Genomic DNA, 17,523 nt, shown 5'->3' with positions numbered 1-17,523 from the left:
AGAACACTATTTTTGAGGTCAAAAAACCTGCGGCCTTTTTCTGTACAGATCAAATAGTATAAGAAAATTGATTTTTAGGGGGGAAAGGGGCAAAATAGACCTGTTCCCGTGGTCTCCGGTAGATTGGGTCTTCACCATTCGATTCAACAGGCTTTTTTACGTATAGAACACTATTTTTGAAGTCAAAAAACCTGCGGCCTTTTTCTGTACAGATCAAGTAGTATAAGAAAATTGATTGTTAGGGGAAAAGGGGCAAAATAGACCTGTTCCCGTGGTCTCCGGTGGATGGGGTCATCACCATTCGATTCATCAGGCTTTTTTACGTATAAAACACTATTTTTGAGGTCAAAAAACCTGCGGCCTTTTTCTGTACAGATCAAATAGTATAAGAAAATTGATTTTTAGGGGAAAAGGGGCAAAATAGACCTGTTCCCGTGGTCTCCGGTGGATGGGGTCATCACCATTCGATTCATAAGTCTTTTTTACGTATAGAACACTATTTTTGAGGTCAAAAAACCTGCGGCCTTTTTTTGTACAAATCAAATAGTACAAGAAAATTGATTTTTAGGGGAAACGGGGCAAAATAGACCTGTTCCCGTGGTCTCCGGTGGATGGGGTCATCACCATTCGATTCATCAGGCTTTTTTACGTATAGAACACTATTTTTGAGGTCAAAAAACCTGCGGCCTTTTGCTGTACAGATCAAATAGTATAAGAAAATTGATTTTTAGGGGGAAAAGGGGCAAAATGGACCTGTTCCCGTGGTCTCCGGTGGATGGGGTCATCACCATTCGATTTATCAGGTTTTTTTACATAAAGATCACTTTTTTTGGGATCTAAAAACCTGCGGCCTTTCTCGTAATCAATTTCATGGGATTAGCAGCGGGTTTGGCCCCACTGTGCACTGTTTGACGTTCTGTAATAGCAGACTGATGGAATGTACCTTGGACGGTACGGTTTTTGCACGTAGCCAGAGATCGCACCAACTATGATATGTCAATTGATCTTTAATTGCTGTAGGGGGCTCTCCATGATAGCGCAATCAAGCTATTCAAGCACAAATTGGACGTGATATTCTTGGAATAACTACGCTGAAATCGTTTCATAGGGAATCAATTCTTCTCCAAGTAGCTCTACAATGTTATTCAAATTGTGTCCCCGCCATCACTCTCGCCCCCACTCCTTTTGGTTTCAAATCGCTGAAATTTGTTCTACAAGTTCGGCTCAGTCTCTACAGCTCCGTGTGACGCGGCTCGCCACTCTCGCCCTCCGCCGGATGGATAAACAGTCCCTCGGCCGCGGTCCAGTCGGTTCCCGAGTAGGGATTGCTGATGCCAACCACCTCGAACTGGCCGTTGATGGGACGGCCAAAGGTGCGGCCCGAGATCGACAGGTACGCGTCGGTGTCCACGTGGCGCAGCTTGACCGGAGTGTCCCGCAGCCAGGAATCGCCCGAGCACACCACCAGCCAGTGATCGCCGGAATCACCGATGCCCTTGTCGTCCCCGTAGGCGGAGATCTCCTGGTTGCCGGACAGCGGACTCTGGAAGTGGTGCGAGTGTAGGTTCTTGTTCGTCGACAGGTGGTGCAGCCGGATGGTGTCGCCGCACTTGATCGGTTGGCTGTGAAGGGGAAAGGATGGTGAAAATTGAATTAGATTTGGAAATTCAAGACGTATTAACATTTCTCTCTAACAAATGTCGAAGCTGCGCAAAATCAATCCCAGAAACTTAGTTCTACTGGTTTATCAAAATAAATCACTACCAATACCTAACAACCAGTGTTATAAATGAGTGATAGAAAAACTTTCATTTGATGGATTCTACAATATCACGGCTTGTGAGTTCTCTTCTTTTATCTCGTGATTGCCAGCAAAAGCTCTCCTCTTCTATCACTCTTTCCCTTTTTTTTCTCACACACTCGCCGAAGATTCTTTTGTTTTCTCAGAAAACCGCAATGCAAGACAGCGAGAGGGGGATTGGGAACCAACCACGCATTACGTCCCGTTAAACGAAGTTGACTTTATAGCTGTCGGCCACCATTGCTAGTACCAACCACTAGTGTCTTCCTTTCATCTACAAGGACTTCGCCGCCCTGGGCTCCTAAGTGTATGAAAGTATGGCACGGAGCGACGGCGCCGAATACCCATATTTACACAAAGAATTTTAGAGCGTCCCGTTAAACTGCGTTGGCAATAAACATTGAGAGATGAGATTTCGGGCATGATAACTGAAGTCTCTAAGTGCTGAAAGTTTGATACAACCCGGATAGAAAATCTTGCTAATATTTTTGCTGTTTTTTTTTCTGGTACATAATCAGAGCCACGTAGCCTCGGGGTTCAAATCCTGGCTCGGACCACCATAACTTGTAATAGGTTCCTTTCTGGAATCGATTGCTGAGAAAGGGGAAATAAGTTTATCACCACAAGCTGGACCTTATCTGGGGGAAAAAATCCTGTCTGGATATGATGGATTTTACCACCTAATACCCGGGACTTAGATAAGCTGTATCAGCATAACCCAAGTCTGATACAAATTATACTTTCCTATAATTTCGCTGCCAGTGAGCGGGTATTGGATTGGACCACACACACACACACCCACAATTTCATCTATTTTTTAGATCCGGCTTCAAAAAATACATAAATATCACTTAAGTGGTGATAACTCGAAACCGGGTTGCCAGATCTTCAAAGTTTTGGACTCGTTGAAAAGGTCTATCGATTATTTAACCATCGATGGGTTGATGAATCCGGACATAGTTAACATACATTTAAGTGAGATCTGGATATATGCAAAAACACATTTTATACAAACCTTTTCAACTACTTATCGAAACTTCATAAAAATCAATAGGTACGCATGGGACCCTAAACAGAATCGAATTCCAAAATTTGAGCAAAACCGATTCTACCTGAGAAAACTGAGTAACAACTTTGGTCACATACATACACATACACACGCACACATACATTTGTTCAGTTTGGGATTCTAAGTCAATATGTTTACATGAAGATGGGTTGGTCTACGAGCTTTTGATAAAAAGTTCATTTATAGAGCAGGATTATAGGCTTACCTCAGTGAGGAAGGCAAAAAAACGAAAAAAAAACACCGTGCATTCTCAGTCAACTCATACGGAATTCAATTTGAATCGTTTACGTATTCCGTTTCAAACGCAACAACCGATTCCGTGTACGTACCGTTGCGTTTGAAATGGAATACGTAAACGATTCGAATTGAATTCCGTTTCAGAATTCCGATTGATTTGACTGGGTTGTTGTTGCCACTCTTCATATGAAAAAAGTTTTAATCTTGTCGTGCTATCTTGACACACCCTGAAAATTGGTGTAAGTGCGACTACTGGCCATAGGAATTTCAGGTCAGAACGCGTTTGACACACGAACATGCCTGACTACTGTAAAAAAAATAATTATAACTCGGGACTCCGCCAACGATATTCAATCAAACTTCGGGACATTGCACAGAATGGTCAGTCAAACAAATCTTGTTTGTTATTGTTTACATTGTGTGCTCTAGTTTTTGTGTATTCAAAGTCCCACATAAAAACGGAGAAGATTCTGGAATCCATTGAAAAAAGTGTCGCGTCGTGGCCCTGGAAGTTGGGCCATCAGTCGTGTGGTGTTCGTGGGGGAGATCGGTGGGCAAATCGCCGCGCGAGAATCCGCTTGAAAGTGCTAGAAGATTCTGGAATCCATTGAAAAAAGTGTCGCGTCGTGGCCTTGGAAGTTGGGCCATCAGTCGTGTGGTGTTCGTGGGGGAGATCGGTGGGCAAATCGCCGCGCGAGAATCCGCTTGAAAGTGCTAGAAGATTCTGGAATCCATTGAAAAAAGTGTCGCGTCGTGGCCTTGGAAGTTGGGCCATCAGTCGTGTGGTGTTCGTGGGGGAGATCGGTGGGCAAATCGCCGCGCGAGAATCCGCTTGAAAGTGCTAGAAGATTCTGGAATCCATTGAAAAAAGTGTCGCGTCGTGGCCTTGGAAGTTGGGCCATCAGTCGTGTGGTGTTCGTGGGGGAGATCGGTGGGCGAATCGACGTTAGAATCCGCGAGAAAGTATTGGAAGTTTCTTGAATTTATTGATAGAAGGCTTCGCGTTGTCGTGTATATGTTGAATTTCATTTCGTTTTGAAAGCCCTTCCCATAGCATCGTTGCTCGGATGGCACGCTGACGGTAAGAAGTAAAAATTACGGGATTGAGTTAATAATTAAGTTCTTCTCATAGCGTCGAAGATCGGAAAGCAACGATTATGTTTCACTTTCTGGTCTTATCTACCAATAATGAATCGTTGATTGGAAGGTACGCCGCCAGTTTAGTTCGTTTAAGTTATTGTTTTAATTCTATTACAATCGGTTACGTGGTGTCCTCTTTTCTTTTAATTCAAATTTGTTGATTGTAAAAATGTATTCCAACGGGCAGTTTTAGTATTAACTCATCAAACTTTCCATTTTATGAAGAGTAACTATTTTAAAAAATTTAGTCGTGTATCGTATAAACAGTAAAATATACTGATAAGTCCAGCCCATAGCACTACTGCTCGGTTGGCACGCGTTCGATTAAAAAAGTTTTTAAATAATCAATTATGTATCTTTCCGCAGCCGGCTGCCTAAGATTTCAAAAAATTTCAACAGATAAACAAATTGCTTATGGTCGCATCACCTACCACAGTGAATCCTGACCTCATACCCATCTCACTAACCCATCAAAACTCATGTGATACTTTGTCGGAGACGCAGCCGATTTAGCGGTCCCATCACTCAAGTATCGGACTAACATTCCCATTCACTTCCCCGTGTCTTACCACTGGTCGTGGCCGGCGTCGGTATTGATCAGCATGATAGGGATCTTTGAAAATTGTGAAGGGGTGATGATTGGTTCCTACTTTTCATCTGTGGTCCACGGAGCAATTTTTGGAGGTCCTGGTCAATAACGAAGTAGCAGCTACGGGTAGACACCAATGCTATGCTATGCTATGCTATTCAAAGTCACACATAAAAACGCGTTTTTCTCGGAACGTTAAAAAGCGACGAGCGAGTTTTTTGTGTATTTTCGTTGTACAATACCACAAAAAAATATATCGCAATATGAAGCAAAATTTTAGTATTAAAGTGATACAGTGCAGTTGCATTGATCACTAAATTGAATTTAAATGTTAACTTTGTTTGCAAATACAATTCTCTATGTTTTGACTTGATTTCCAACAAAGTTTCCCCTTCTGAGAACTTTAGCTATGACTTGTAGAAACATCAGACATTTCTTTTGTCATTTTTTCGACTGCTCAGCCTTCCAGTATTGATTACTTCCATTATTTACGAAACTAAACGTGCAATAAAAACAAGATTTCGCAAAAAAAACGCTGAGTCGGAAAAAATGTTGCTGAAGCAGTGAAATTTTCTGCTGGGACCAGCAAATAGCAACATCCGACCTTCATATATCATACATTTAGCTTGAGTATTTAAAACATTCGAAAGGGTGGTCATCGATGGGTCACATAATGGGTCCGGTCATCAGTTTCAGCAAAATAATATTCAAAATGTATAGCTATTCGGAAAGGTCTGCCAACCTCCAGTGAGCACAGGTTTCGCCTCATAAGCGCATGGTCACGGGATACAATTTTAGGGTGACAGCCTTAGGTTTGAGTTCGGAGAAATCAGCAGCCGTTTCTCCATATATTTCGCTAGCATGTGATCAATATTACTTTCCTGGCGTCTTCGCATTTAAATGATGCCCAGCCATCGGTATTGTCCCTCTAAACAAAGTAACGACATTCGAAAGAATACGACGACTCTTAATATATGGATTTTAGAGAAATCCGTCTCCGTGCATTGTAGCGCGGAAGGAAAACGAGTGACGCTATTGATCCATGAACAGCAAAACAAGTCACCGGACTCTAGTCGGAACACAAATTGGCAACCTCCGCATTAGTATTAAGCCGCACTACCAACTGTATTACCGAGTTCCTTAATGTTCTGAAATTTACTAAATAATCTCAACTTTACAGAAAAACATCAGAAGCCATTGAACAACTTTTTTTCGTGATAGCTTGGACAATACCTCAATAACTTCGACCACCGTTAGATTCCTATCTTTATGAACAACGATAACCTACAACAACCCTTTCAAAACCCCCTACATAACCCAAACTTACCCTCGCTCGCAAAACTTCCCGGTCGCTGCCATCACCGACCAGTGGCTGTTGACATCCTCCTGAACCTCGGTGGCCGTTACCGACTGCTGCCCGGAGCCGGTTCCGTACTTGACATCGTGCGAGTGCAGCCTCACCCGGTAGTCCACGTTGAGCAGTTTGAGCACGGACCCACAGGTCACAAATTTATTGTTGCGGGCAGCTGATGCGGAAATAAAACAAACTCAGATTAGAATCAGTTGACGTGTCCTTTAGAATTTTTGGGGCGGAAGATTGTCCCAGAAACCGGCCCCTTTGCCCCACATCATACAACATAACGCAAAATTTCGACCAATCACAGCTTACCAACACATCACTGGGCGAAACTGTGAAAACAAAACAGAAATCTCCAAACTTACCCTCGATGGAGTCAAAAGTGTGAATTAAACTAACTGCTACGACTAGATAAACTATTTCGAAAAAGTGCGTCATATTTAAGCTAAATCTAGGGCAAGAATTCCTTGCAAATAAATAAAGTTTAATTCTCGAAGAACGCGTTCTCCTTGTAGCGCTGTCTGTTCGGACTCTCGCCAACTCTTGACTGCCTGCCTAGTGGCATGAAATGTCGCTCTTGACGTTTTCTGTTTGACACCGCTAATCTGACAAATCTCGTGTGAAAATTAGTTTTACCTATCTTGTCTAGATAACTTGTGCGCAATGTTGCATGCAAGTTTTTAACGCGCTGTAGCATCATACCTCGGTGATTGGACATATATTTTTCAGACTTCAGTTATTTTTAAGTTTTCATGGTCACCTAATCCCTTGAACCTAGCCTTGAACTCATGATCACGATGTGAAAACTCGGCTGTCAGTTCCTTAACAACATTGGTCAATAAGGCGTGACCTTGTTTTTTTTTTCGCTCAAGGTTTTAGCTAATTCCAAAACACTTGATTGCGATTTTTTCTTATAAAAATAGGGAATTAACACTCTATGTGGATATGACTAAATGAATATGAAAATAAATATTCTCTTAAAAAAATAATCTTTTTAAAAATTATTTTCCAAAAATTTTAAAGTGGGGACAATAGGGTGGAATCGAAAATTGATTTTTTCAGCAACACATTTTTTGGGTCCAACCTCCCAAAATTTGGGAGCGATTGGTTGGTGCTAAATTGATTCTAACAAAAGTTACAGATCGTTCAAGAGAGACATTTCGAAATACTCGGAAAAAACATACTTTTTGCCAACACTGCCAAGTCAAGCGGAATCTTTAAAAAATATAATATATTTGAGGATTTGGGGTGCAACTTAACAAAATAATGTCTTCTAAACAATTCTTCACATCGATTTTAAGTAAGGTTAATCAAGATATAAGAACAACATGTCTGTTTTGTATTTAGTGGTTCCTTAGGCAATGTTGGCAGAAAGTTCGAGTTTCACTGATTATTTCAATACACTACTTTTGAAAACTCTGTATCTTTTTTATGAAGCACTTTAGCACCATACTTTCTTCGGGAGAGTTGTTCAGGACATCCAGGGCTACACTTCTACGGTGTTAGTTTCATAAAATAATAAAACATGAATTTTGTAAATTCAAAAATGTGAAAATGCGAGTTTCCCCATAGTAATTTCCTTACAAATTTCATTCGCCTTGCACCAATCGTGGGCTTAACCAATCGCTCCCAAATTTTGGGAGGTTGTTAGGGCCCCTAAAAGGGACCCGAAAAATGTGTTGCTGATTGGATTTTTATCATTTTAAATTTTTCCATATAACACCCTAGTGGGTCAATAAAAGCTGGAATGCCTTAAAATGTCACTAAAATGTTTATCTTCTGTTCATTTTAACACTTTTCAAAAACTACAATCTTATTCACAAAGTAACAAGAACTATGACAACACATCTTGCAATTCATAGATCCTTGTTCTCCACCAGTTGACTCAGAATGAGATGAGCTCAACTACATTGTCCTTCGAGCTTTTTGATTCACACTCCAACCGTTGAACCCTTGACTGACTCACTTTAGTTTCTGATTCTTCGTTCAATCAGTGCATACCTTCACCGGTTTTATGCTCTCTGCTCTCCGCCTCATTACAACTCACTCTTCTTGTCTGACTCTTTTGTTGTTTACCATATGGACGGAACTTTTCTCTTTGACTCTCACTCTCTTGACCTCTGCACACACACACAGTCATGCTTGTACTGCTCATGCTTGATTGAACCATGCCCACGAAATCAATGGAAACGCATGGTGCTAACGGAAGGTACCGGTATACGGTGCTATTTTAAACAAAAAAAATATTTTAGAATTACTTTAAACCCTGTCCCGCCCGTGTGGATCAATCGGACCGCGCACTGGACTCCAATCCGGAGGTCGCCGGTTCGAATCCCGCGGCGGGCGCTCTAAAATTCTTTGTGGCGCCGTCGCTCCGTGCCATACTTTCATACACTTAGGAGCCCAGGGCGGCGAAGTCCTTGTAGATAAAAAGGAAGACACTAGTGGTTGGTACTAGCAATGGTGGCCGACAGCTATAAAGTCAACTTCGTTTTTTTTTTAATTTCTGTTAGTTCTCTACATTTTTGCAAATCGACTTTTCACTGTATTTTTTATTTGGGATAAAACTTTTTCCATCGATTGCTTACGTCCAAATTAGCCATTTTGCATAATAGTTTTCTCGATACAATCGTGGCAGCTATCCATGAAAAGATCTATGAAATCAATTTAACGGAATCTTGAGATGAGGTTTTCTAATCGTTTGTCTTAGACATCTTCGGCAAAGTTGTCTTTTGAAATTAGTTTTCCTTTCAACTTTTTATGACAAAAACATGAATTTGACACTCGATTCGATTTAAAAACAAAATCAATATTTAAGAGGACAAAAAGTACCGATTTTGAGCATGACGGACGTTTTTATTTCGGCCGAGTAATAATTATTTTTAATAGTGATTTTCACGTTCGATATTTACATAATCATTGTTTAATGTAAAATTAAAATTCCAATCGAAAAGTACTAAAGTAAAATTTTTAATAAGTTAGCGATTATTATAAGTTTTAAGCCCTTTTTAAATGCTAGTCGTGGTTTTGATATAATGAAATATATTTTTCAAAAAGTTGAGAAAACTTCACAAAAAATCCAGAAATCAGATCAATGGTTTCCAAGATATCTTGATTAAGATATCGTGAAATGAGGACTAGTTGGGTAGAACTTAGAATTATTTTTTTATAATTTTCATTCTTCGAAGGGCCAGTTTTCAGACAATGTCAAAAAAATTGCACAAAACACTTTTCTAAAATAAAAACCATTTTTTTTAATAAAACCTTAAATAAGGTTTTATAGTGGTTATATTGTCGCCATGTCACTAAATTGACGAAAATTTGTGTCCGTGGGTGAACGCTACTTTTTTTTGATTATTTAATAAACACAAAATAAAATATGGACTATATTTACTTCTAGAATTTCCAATATTATTGAACCAAGATTAGATAAAGGTTTTGTTTTTTACATCACTTTTAACCGTGCCAAGTGCTTTTTCAACTTTTGATGTTGCCGAGAAATTTTGATTTAATTCCGATACCACAATAACTTAAAAACGGTGCACTTTATTCAAATATTACTTATAGTAGTGTATGCAACAAGTTGCAAAAAAGAAGATTATTTCAGCACTAGTCGTACATTTATCCAACGCTGTTTACCGAGTAAGATAAATACAACAAGTGCTGAAAATAATCAAACGAAACGAATGTATTTCTTTACGTTACAAGTGCTGAAAACAATAACTTTTCAGCACTCGTCGTAAATGGGTACTGATTTTTTTTTTTTTGCAATTCCGTTGTGAAATTACTTACTTTTCTTCGAGATGGCCTACTTTTCATCGCATAGAATATCAGTACTGAAATAGTAATTTATGCAACAAGTTGCTGAAAGCAGATTTTTTGAATACAACATATTTTGCAATTCCCTTCGAATTGGATTTTCAGTGAATTGTAGTCTAAGCGAGTCTTAATCACGGCTTGTCTAAAGGTTATTTTTATAAAACTTTAATGAACCTCGGTAATTCTTTCTGGAGCTTGTTGGGGGGACTGTCCCGAGTCAGGGAAACTGTTTTTCAAAAAATTCTATCGGTAAAAATTGATTTTATCTCATTTTGAAGTTTTTGTACAATATATTTAAGCTAAAATCATGAAAAGTATTAAATAAAATGCTGAAATTATGATGTTTTTTGTTGTTATTTCATCAAAACATCAGTTTCGAGTTACCTCAACATGTCTTCAATATCCTACAACATAGAAAAATGTTTATCTTGGTCGTCAGTTTCGATTGAAGCTGCAAAATAGGGTTTTTCCTTGTTCTTTTTTCTCAAATTCATCTGTAAACGTCAACTTTATTCGTGTTTATCAAAACTGTTACCGTGGATTTGTAGATTTGTAGCAAATAACATTCAGAATAAATTTGCACAATAAAAATGATATTACATCAAATCTCTGAAAAGTTACAACAATTTTAGTGCAGAGAAAGCTGCAAATTTTAAAATTCTGTGATATTTATTCCCTTTTCGTCCTAAACTTCTATTTAAATAAATTTCAGGATGACAAATCAAAAGTCCTGAGTTGCATTTTGATCTTATTTTATTTGTAGAACAAAAAAAATGTGATTACAAATTATTGAACATCTTACAAAATTCTGCTAGCGACTTAAGTGTATTGTTGAATTAAAAAAGGTTGTATTTACGGTTTTCCAAAACAACAATTTCCTACGCAAACGGCTTGGCCAAAATCTTAAGTGCTCGGATCGGCTTAAAATTTTTGGGATTCTCTACCCAAAATAGTTTTATAAATAATTTTTGTTAGGTCGTTAGGGTGGTTCCTACCGCGTCAGGGCGGTTCAAAGATGAAAATTTTGAGATTTTTTTAATTCCTTGTTAAAAGCCGTTTCAACTGACTCATGCGCAATTTTCCTTGAAAGCCAGATTAGTCACTTTTCTTTCACAAACAGTTTTACTTTAATTGGATGAAACAATGCCAAGCAAGTGTTTTGTAAATATATGTTTTTTTTTTTGCCAAAAAGTCAAAATTGCCATTTTATGGCCCACCCTAACGCGGCAGGAACCACCCTAACGACCTAACAAAAATTATTTATAAAACTATTTTGGGTAGAGAATCCCAAAAATTTTAAGCCGATCCGAGCACTTAAGATTTTGGCCAAGCCGTTTGCGTGGGAAATTGTTGTTTTGGAAAACCGTAAATACAACCTTTTTTAATTCAACAATACACTTAAGTCGCTAGCAGAATTTTGTAAGATGTTCAATAATTTGTAATCACATTTTTTTTGTTCTACAAATAAAATAAGATCAAAATGCAACTCAGGACTTTTGATTTGTCATCCTGAAATTTATTTAAATAGTAGTTTAGGACGAAAAGGGAATAAATATCACAGAATTTTAAAATTTGCAGCTTTCTCTGCACTAAAATTGTTGTAACTTTTCAGAGATTTGATGTAATAGCATGTTTTTTGTGCAAATTTATTCTGAATGTTATTTGCTACAAATCTACAAATCCACGGTCACAGTTTTGATAAACACGAATAAAGTTGATGTTTACAGATGCATTTGAAAAAAACTAGGAAAAAACCTATTTTGCAGCTATTATCGAAACTGACGACTAAGATAAACATTTTTCTATGTTGTAGGATATTGAAGACATGTTGAGGTAACTCGAAACTGATGTTTTGATGAAATAACAACAAAAAATATCATAATTTCAGCAATTTATTTAATACTTTTCATGATTTTAGCTTAAATATATTGTATAAAAACTTCAAAATGAGATAAAATCAATTTTTACCGATAGAATTTTTTGAAAAACAGTTTCCCTGACTCGGGACAGTCCCCCCAACAAGCTCCAGAAAGAATTACCGAGGTTCATTCAAGTTTTATAAAAATAACCTTTAGACAAGCCGTGATTAATCAAACGAGATTCACCGCGTAGGATATTTTACATCGAAATACAAACAACATTTTTTACAATTCCGAAAAACACCTTTAAATAGAATTTTCAATCAAATCGTCAGCTGTATGCTATCTTGTGACATAGACCATTTTGGTCGAAAATGAGTTAATGATGACGTTTTGCTATACTTAACAAACACTACAAGATGCTTTAACCCGATTTTGGGAACTCGCTTCCGTTTCCCGGATATCGCAATACACACTTGTGACATAGACCAATTTATCATCAAAATGGTCGTGCACACTTGTGACACGTCATACATGTTGTTGGAAAATGTGGAAAATTTCTCTTGTTTTTCACAAATTTATGTTGATACACATTTTCTGAAGGCAATGCAATGTTTTGTCGGTTAAACTATTGATTTAAGTTTATTTTAGGTTGTATGGGAATTCTGTGCACACTTGTGACACGTAGTAAAAATTTACATTCAAAACTTGTGACACGTGCTTTTCAGATTTTTGTTTACATAATTTACTGTATCTTTTAACTGGTGTAACCAAATAAGTTGAAACTTGGAGCGTTTGTTAAGCAATTGTATGCGAATCGATTGCTTCAAAAAGTTTGACTCTATCATTCATAGTTTTGAAAATATTTATAATCAAACTTTAAAAATCGATTTTCTCGAAAAGTACTAAATGGTCATTGTCACAACATAGCACACAACAGACGAAATGTCCATTTGTTTAGTAAATTCACCGATCAAATAAAAAAAGAGTGCAGTGCTTCTGGGTGTCGTGATCGTGGACTTTCTTTTATAATAAAAACACAGATATTTTGCAATTAACAAACAACACGTCTTATTCCACAGAAATTAACCACAAAACTGATTTGACAATCTTCATTCTCCCTTTCGCCGGACGCGCGCATCTCGTTGTTTTCTCGCTCGTTGTTCTCTCTCGCAGCTCGCTAGCGCGCTCTCGCACTCAATCCACAATCAGCTAACAAGGCAATATTCATGAAGGTGCACACTTTTTGTTGCGCTCTTAACTCTTATTTATAAATTATATCAATCTTATAATAAATACTCATTTAATAATTTATTACATATTCAATCCTGCAACCCATAATCCCTACACTGGGGACGCGCAGTCCTGTTTTTTCGCGATAATTTTCGTCTCTTTTGTGTCGCTGTTTGTGTTCAGATTATGTTCCACCAGTGCAAGCGGATGGTTGTGTTTGTGTGCAAAGTGAAGAAAAAAATTAGGATTGTGCCTGCAAGAATGGTGAGTGAAGGGACGCGTTGGTTGGGGGAAATTATTCAATTATGGTTGTGTTTGTGTGCAAAGTGAAAAAAGCAAAAAAATGAAAAATAAGAAAAAAACAAATCAGGATTGTGAGATGGATTTTTGCGGTGTTCGTTTTGTGCTGTAATCGGGATCGTGAAAATCAGGAGTGAGTCGCGCTGTAGTTATAAAACAAGATCGATCTTGAAAGTTATTCATATTAATCGGTGAGTTGTTGTGTGCTTCAAACCCTTTCTTCATCATCGCTGATTGGATGGCAAGTTGACGATTTAGTTCGTTAGGTTTATCGCGTAACAAAATTATTTTGATTCATCAAGAACGTCATGTGGTGCGCGAGTCTTTTTTTTTGTGTTGAAAAGACCTTCCCATAGCTCTGTAGCTCGGAGGGCTCGACGTCGGTTGTTTGTATGTTAAGCCTTCTCCATAGCATCGTAGCTCGAGAGGCGACGAAAATCAATATATTATCTAGCTAACAGAAAGAAGATCGGAAGGCACTTGATGGTTAAGTTTGTCGCGTCTATTCCGTAACAAATTTATGAACTAAATGATTATATAATTAAAAATCAGACTACGCTATCTTTGAAGCATTGCGTTTAACACCTGATTTTATAAATAAATTTTATTTGGTTTTATATTTCCACAGGCTGTCTAAGATTAAACCATTTCATTGAAAATTTAACAACAGAAATAAAATATAATACCTTTCAACAAACACTATGATTTTGGGTCGCATCATCATCTTCTATGATGAATCCAGACCAAACACCCTACCCTACTAACAAGTTTTCAGGTTCCTGGCGCTCGTGGGGTGTAAGCACAGAGTAAATCAGCTGCCCTAGTAGCAACCTGCGCTAACTAACATTCCCGTCCCTTAAAATCGAGATCTACAAACTGACATGGCGGGCGCCGTTGGTGGCCAATGACTGTTACCTATTCGCAACTGATCTTGTTTTGGCAATCATGGTGTTTTATCTTTTTTTTTTCAGCGCATTCATACATGCTGTTGATAAGGGAAATACCACTTGATAGTCGAAGCCTATGATCAGTAGTGCTGAAAGGATATTACGGTTCTGTTCAGCAACGGAGAAGGACAGCCATGGGTGGTCTCTCATGCTCATGCTCTCATGCTCATGCTAAATTCACCGATCAAATCAAAATAATATTGAAAATATTATTGCAAAAGCTAAAAAGTTCAACTTTTCAGCACCCTTTTCAGAGGTAGAAAGTTGTTTTTTCCCTTGTTTCACTACTATTACTACTATTAAAGTATTACTTTCCGATTCTGATATTTTTGGTAGACAATAGTAGGCAATTTCGTCGTCCAAGAAAGGCAGGAAAAGTAAGTAGTTTCACGGCGGAATTGTAAAATATACTGTTGATCCTCTAAAACATACCAAAAATTAAAAAAAAAATCGATGTGGGTAAAGTTTGTCGAAATCGAGTTTTTGAGAAAAAAAATTTAAAACGTTTATTTTCCGTGGACGCAAGAATCGCAATCTAAAAGTCGTCAGTTTGAATCCCAGAGTGGAAGGTAGCGTGGCTCACGGATATATGAAACTAAGAAGTGGTTAAAAGTGAAAATTGCCCATAGTAATTTTTTTAAAGTTCCATACTAACTTCAGGTCAATGGTGGAAGTACTAAACCTTAACCAAATGCGCTCAAAATTTCAGGCTAGCTTCTTGGGCCATATTGCTTCAAAATTCCGGTCGAGGCGTTCGAAATTGAACACTTTTGTCTCTTTCATATATCCGTGAGCCACGCTACTGGAAGAATGATAGAAGTAAAAGATATTTGGATTTTCTGCTCCATTCAAGCCTTCGAACGCCTGCAGGCAAATAATGTGTTTTAAAGAGCTCATGTCTTGCTTTTTATTGTTAATCTGATGTTAAAAAAACATGTGAAAAATTAAATTATCTAAGTTACATTCTGACGTTTATTGCTTGAAAATAACTTGAATTACATTACATAATGCATATTTTAATTGATCAAATAACTAATAGATGCAACAGAAATTAATTTAGATTCATGTTTCAACAAAGAGTAATAATCTTTTTTGTAAAATTTTCTTTGAGGTAGCTAAAACAATATTAAAATTAAAAAATAAATAAAATAAAAATACTGCCAACCAAACCTGTCCACCGGAACGGTTCGCTTGGTCTCACGTTTCTTCCAGCCTTTCACTGTCTTGGAGGCGAGCACTCTCCACAATCCAAAAGCCCCAACAGCAGCAGCAGCAGCAGCAGCCCCAACATCACACTTATACAAGCACGTGCGAGAGACCCTTCAGCACACAAACAACAACAAAATGGTATGCATAATACGCGTACGAACGTACAAGAAGTTCAGCCTGGTCGTCGGCCGTCGTCTTGGGAGATTTCTCCGACTTGGCGACTTGGCGTTCAGTAGACAACGAACCCTGGCTGCACGCCGTCGTGTGCAGATCGCGCGCTCTTTCGCATCTCTCGCAGTCTTCAAGTCGTCGGTCGTGGTGAAGTCGTCACGCGCTACGCATAGCTAAGCAGCGCGCGTTGAGTTGCGCCCGTGAGCTGACGTCTCAGCGACTTCGGAAAGTGGATTACGTCTGCTGCTGCACCACCTTTCATTTCGTCGTGGCCAAGAAAAGTGAGTGTGGTCTTTTTTTCTCGAGTTTTCTCGTGTGATGAAGAGTTTTCACTTTTCATCGGGATCATCTGCGGCGAGTGCGAGTGCAGGAAAATAGTTTTTCGAGGTTTTCCAAAACGGCTGAGCGCAGATTGTGTTGCGACACTTGGCGCACAAATATCAAAACCTTCACCTTTTCGCGCGGTGCTTTGTGTGCGGGAAGAAACTCGAAACTTGAACCTCGGTGGACACGTCGTCAACGGAGGTGGACTGTCGAACTGGGTGTTGAATATCAACGAAATGTCACCACTGGAAGAACAGATGGAAGAAAATTTTGAAGAATCGACGCTGAAATCTGTGTAAAAGTGACAAAAGTCAACCGATTAGTGGAAGTGACTAACATTTAGCAGAAGACACTATAACATAAATCAGTGAAGAAAAAAGAGCAAGAGAGAGAGCTTGGAGTGGATTTGTGCAATGGAGTTGAAAACATAATACACATGCAATTGTTACGGCAGACGAAGACGAACACTAAACTAGCAAAAAAAAGCAACGAGAGAGAGCGCAAGACGCTTCGTGATTTATGAGCATGAAAGCTTCGAAGGAATTTGGAATAGATTGGAAACCGGTAGCATACAGCAGTGAATGGTTTGTTGTATGAAGGATGAAAGTTAGGAACAATTTTAGATCAAGTTTAAATTGATAAAAAGTTGCCAAAAATCGCTTGTACGTTAAGCAATTCTAAACCTAACACCGAGTTTTCGTTAAATTTATCTAATAGGGCTTTTAATTTACCGATTTGTTCCATCGTGGAAAATACACCAAATTCCTAATTTTTTGTAAAATTAACCCTCTTCCAAAATGTATAGAACCGGATGGGGGCCGAATCACTCTGGCTAGTTCCGGAGCGAATTAAAACCACGAAAATTTTTATTTTTCCCGTCTTCAGGAGGTCATTTTCAGCAACTTTATTTTCTTTTCTACTCTACTTCTCTTATTTGTGTTTTTCTTGTTTTATTTTCAGTTTTTTCACATTTTCTGCTATAGCATGGCACCATTATTATTTAAATTGAAAAAAAATGCGTAGAGGCATATTCTGGGACACTAAACAAATACTGCATACTTCTTTTTACCTAAAATATAGGGAATGTTAGAAAAAAAACCCAGCCAAAGCTTACCCCTGAAAAAAAAATCTAAAATTGTACGAGTTTTTATTCCAATGCTTTTTAAAAATCAAAACTTGGTTGAAAATTGAGTTTTTGTGATGTTTTAGATCGCAGTCTAGAGGCAGGATTGGGATGTAGAGGGTTAAGATTGAAATGCCAAATCTTTTGAAACAAATTGCATCTGTAAAAAAATAGCTCAAACAAGATAAAAGAAAGTACAACTTGAAGTCCTAATTCATAAAATTGTTAAAATTTATTTGGAGGCAAATTTGCATTCAAAAAATCAATCAAAATCATTATTTTTTAACAAATAAAGCCATTGATTTTTTTTAAAGCTTATGATCCGCGACTCTGACCGAGATCGAG

General features: G+C 38.2%; 2 protein-coding genes across 5 annotated transcripts in view; one reads left to right on the top strand and one right to left on the bottom strand.

Annotated features, from left to right (window-relative positions):
* Window positions 1-1,116: 1,116 nt before the first annotated feature.
* LOC120422481 (stromal cell-derived factor 2) lies at window positions 1,117-6,754 on the bottom strand. Its single transcript, XM_039585938.1, has 3 exons — window positions 6,559-6,754; window positions 6,164-6,362; window positions 1,117-1,622 (listed from the first exon to the last, which is right to left on the bottom strand). The coding sequence occupies exons 1-3, from the start codon at window positions 6,629-6,631 to the stop codon at window positions 1,232-1,234; spliced, it is 663 nt and encodes a 220-aa protein (XP_039441872.1). The 5' UTR covers window positions 6,632-6,754; the 3' UTR covers window positions 1,117-1,231.
* Window positions 6,755-15,780: 9,026 nt separating this feature from the next.
* LOC120422478 (chitin synthase chs-2) overlaps window positions 15,781-17,523 on the top strand; it is an 83,329-nt gene continuing 81,586 nt past the window's right edge. For 2 of the 4 annotated variants that reach the window (XM_052709672.1, XM_039585934.2), the window contains exon 1: window positions 15,781-16,012. Coding sequence is in view for 2 of the 4 variants with exons in the window: in XM_052709670.1 (XP_052565630.1) it covers window positions 16,637-16,639 (3 nt within the window). In the remaining 2 variants the exon portion in view is untranslated. Of the gene's footprint in view, window positions 16,013-16,374; window positions 16,640-17,523 lie in introns of those variants that run through there. The other 2 variants (XM_052709670.1, XM_052709671.1) reach the window with 1 other exon arrangement.

The sequence above is a fragment of the Culex pipiens genome, chromosome 3 (assembly GCF_016801865.2).
Source record: "Culex pipiens pallens isolate TS chromosome 3, TS_CPP_V2, whole genome shotgun sequence".
Lineage (NCBI taxonomy): Eukaryota > Metazoa > Arthropoda > Insecta > Diptera > Culicidae > Culex > Culex pipiens.
This window is presented reverse-complemented; position numbering and strand designations above follow the sequence as displayed.

Coding starts and splice junctions, on each gene's coding strand:
- LOC120422481 (XM_039585938.1), bottom strand. CDS start 6,631: ATGACGCACTTTTTCGAAATAGTTTATCTAGTCGTAGCAGTTAGTTTA. Junction 6,363..6,558: donor CACTTTTGACTCCATCGAGG/GTAAGTTTGGAG, acceptor TTTCCGCATCAG/CTGCCCGCAACAATAAATTT. Junction 1,623..6,163: donor GGGAAGTTTTGCGAGCGAGG/GTAAGTTTGGGT, acceptor TCCCCTTCACAG/CCAACCGATCAAGTGCGGCG.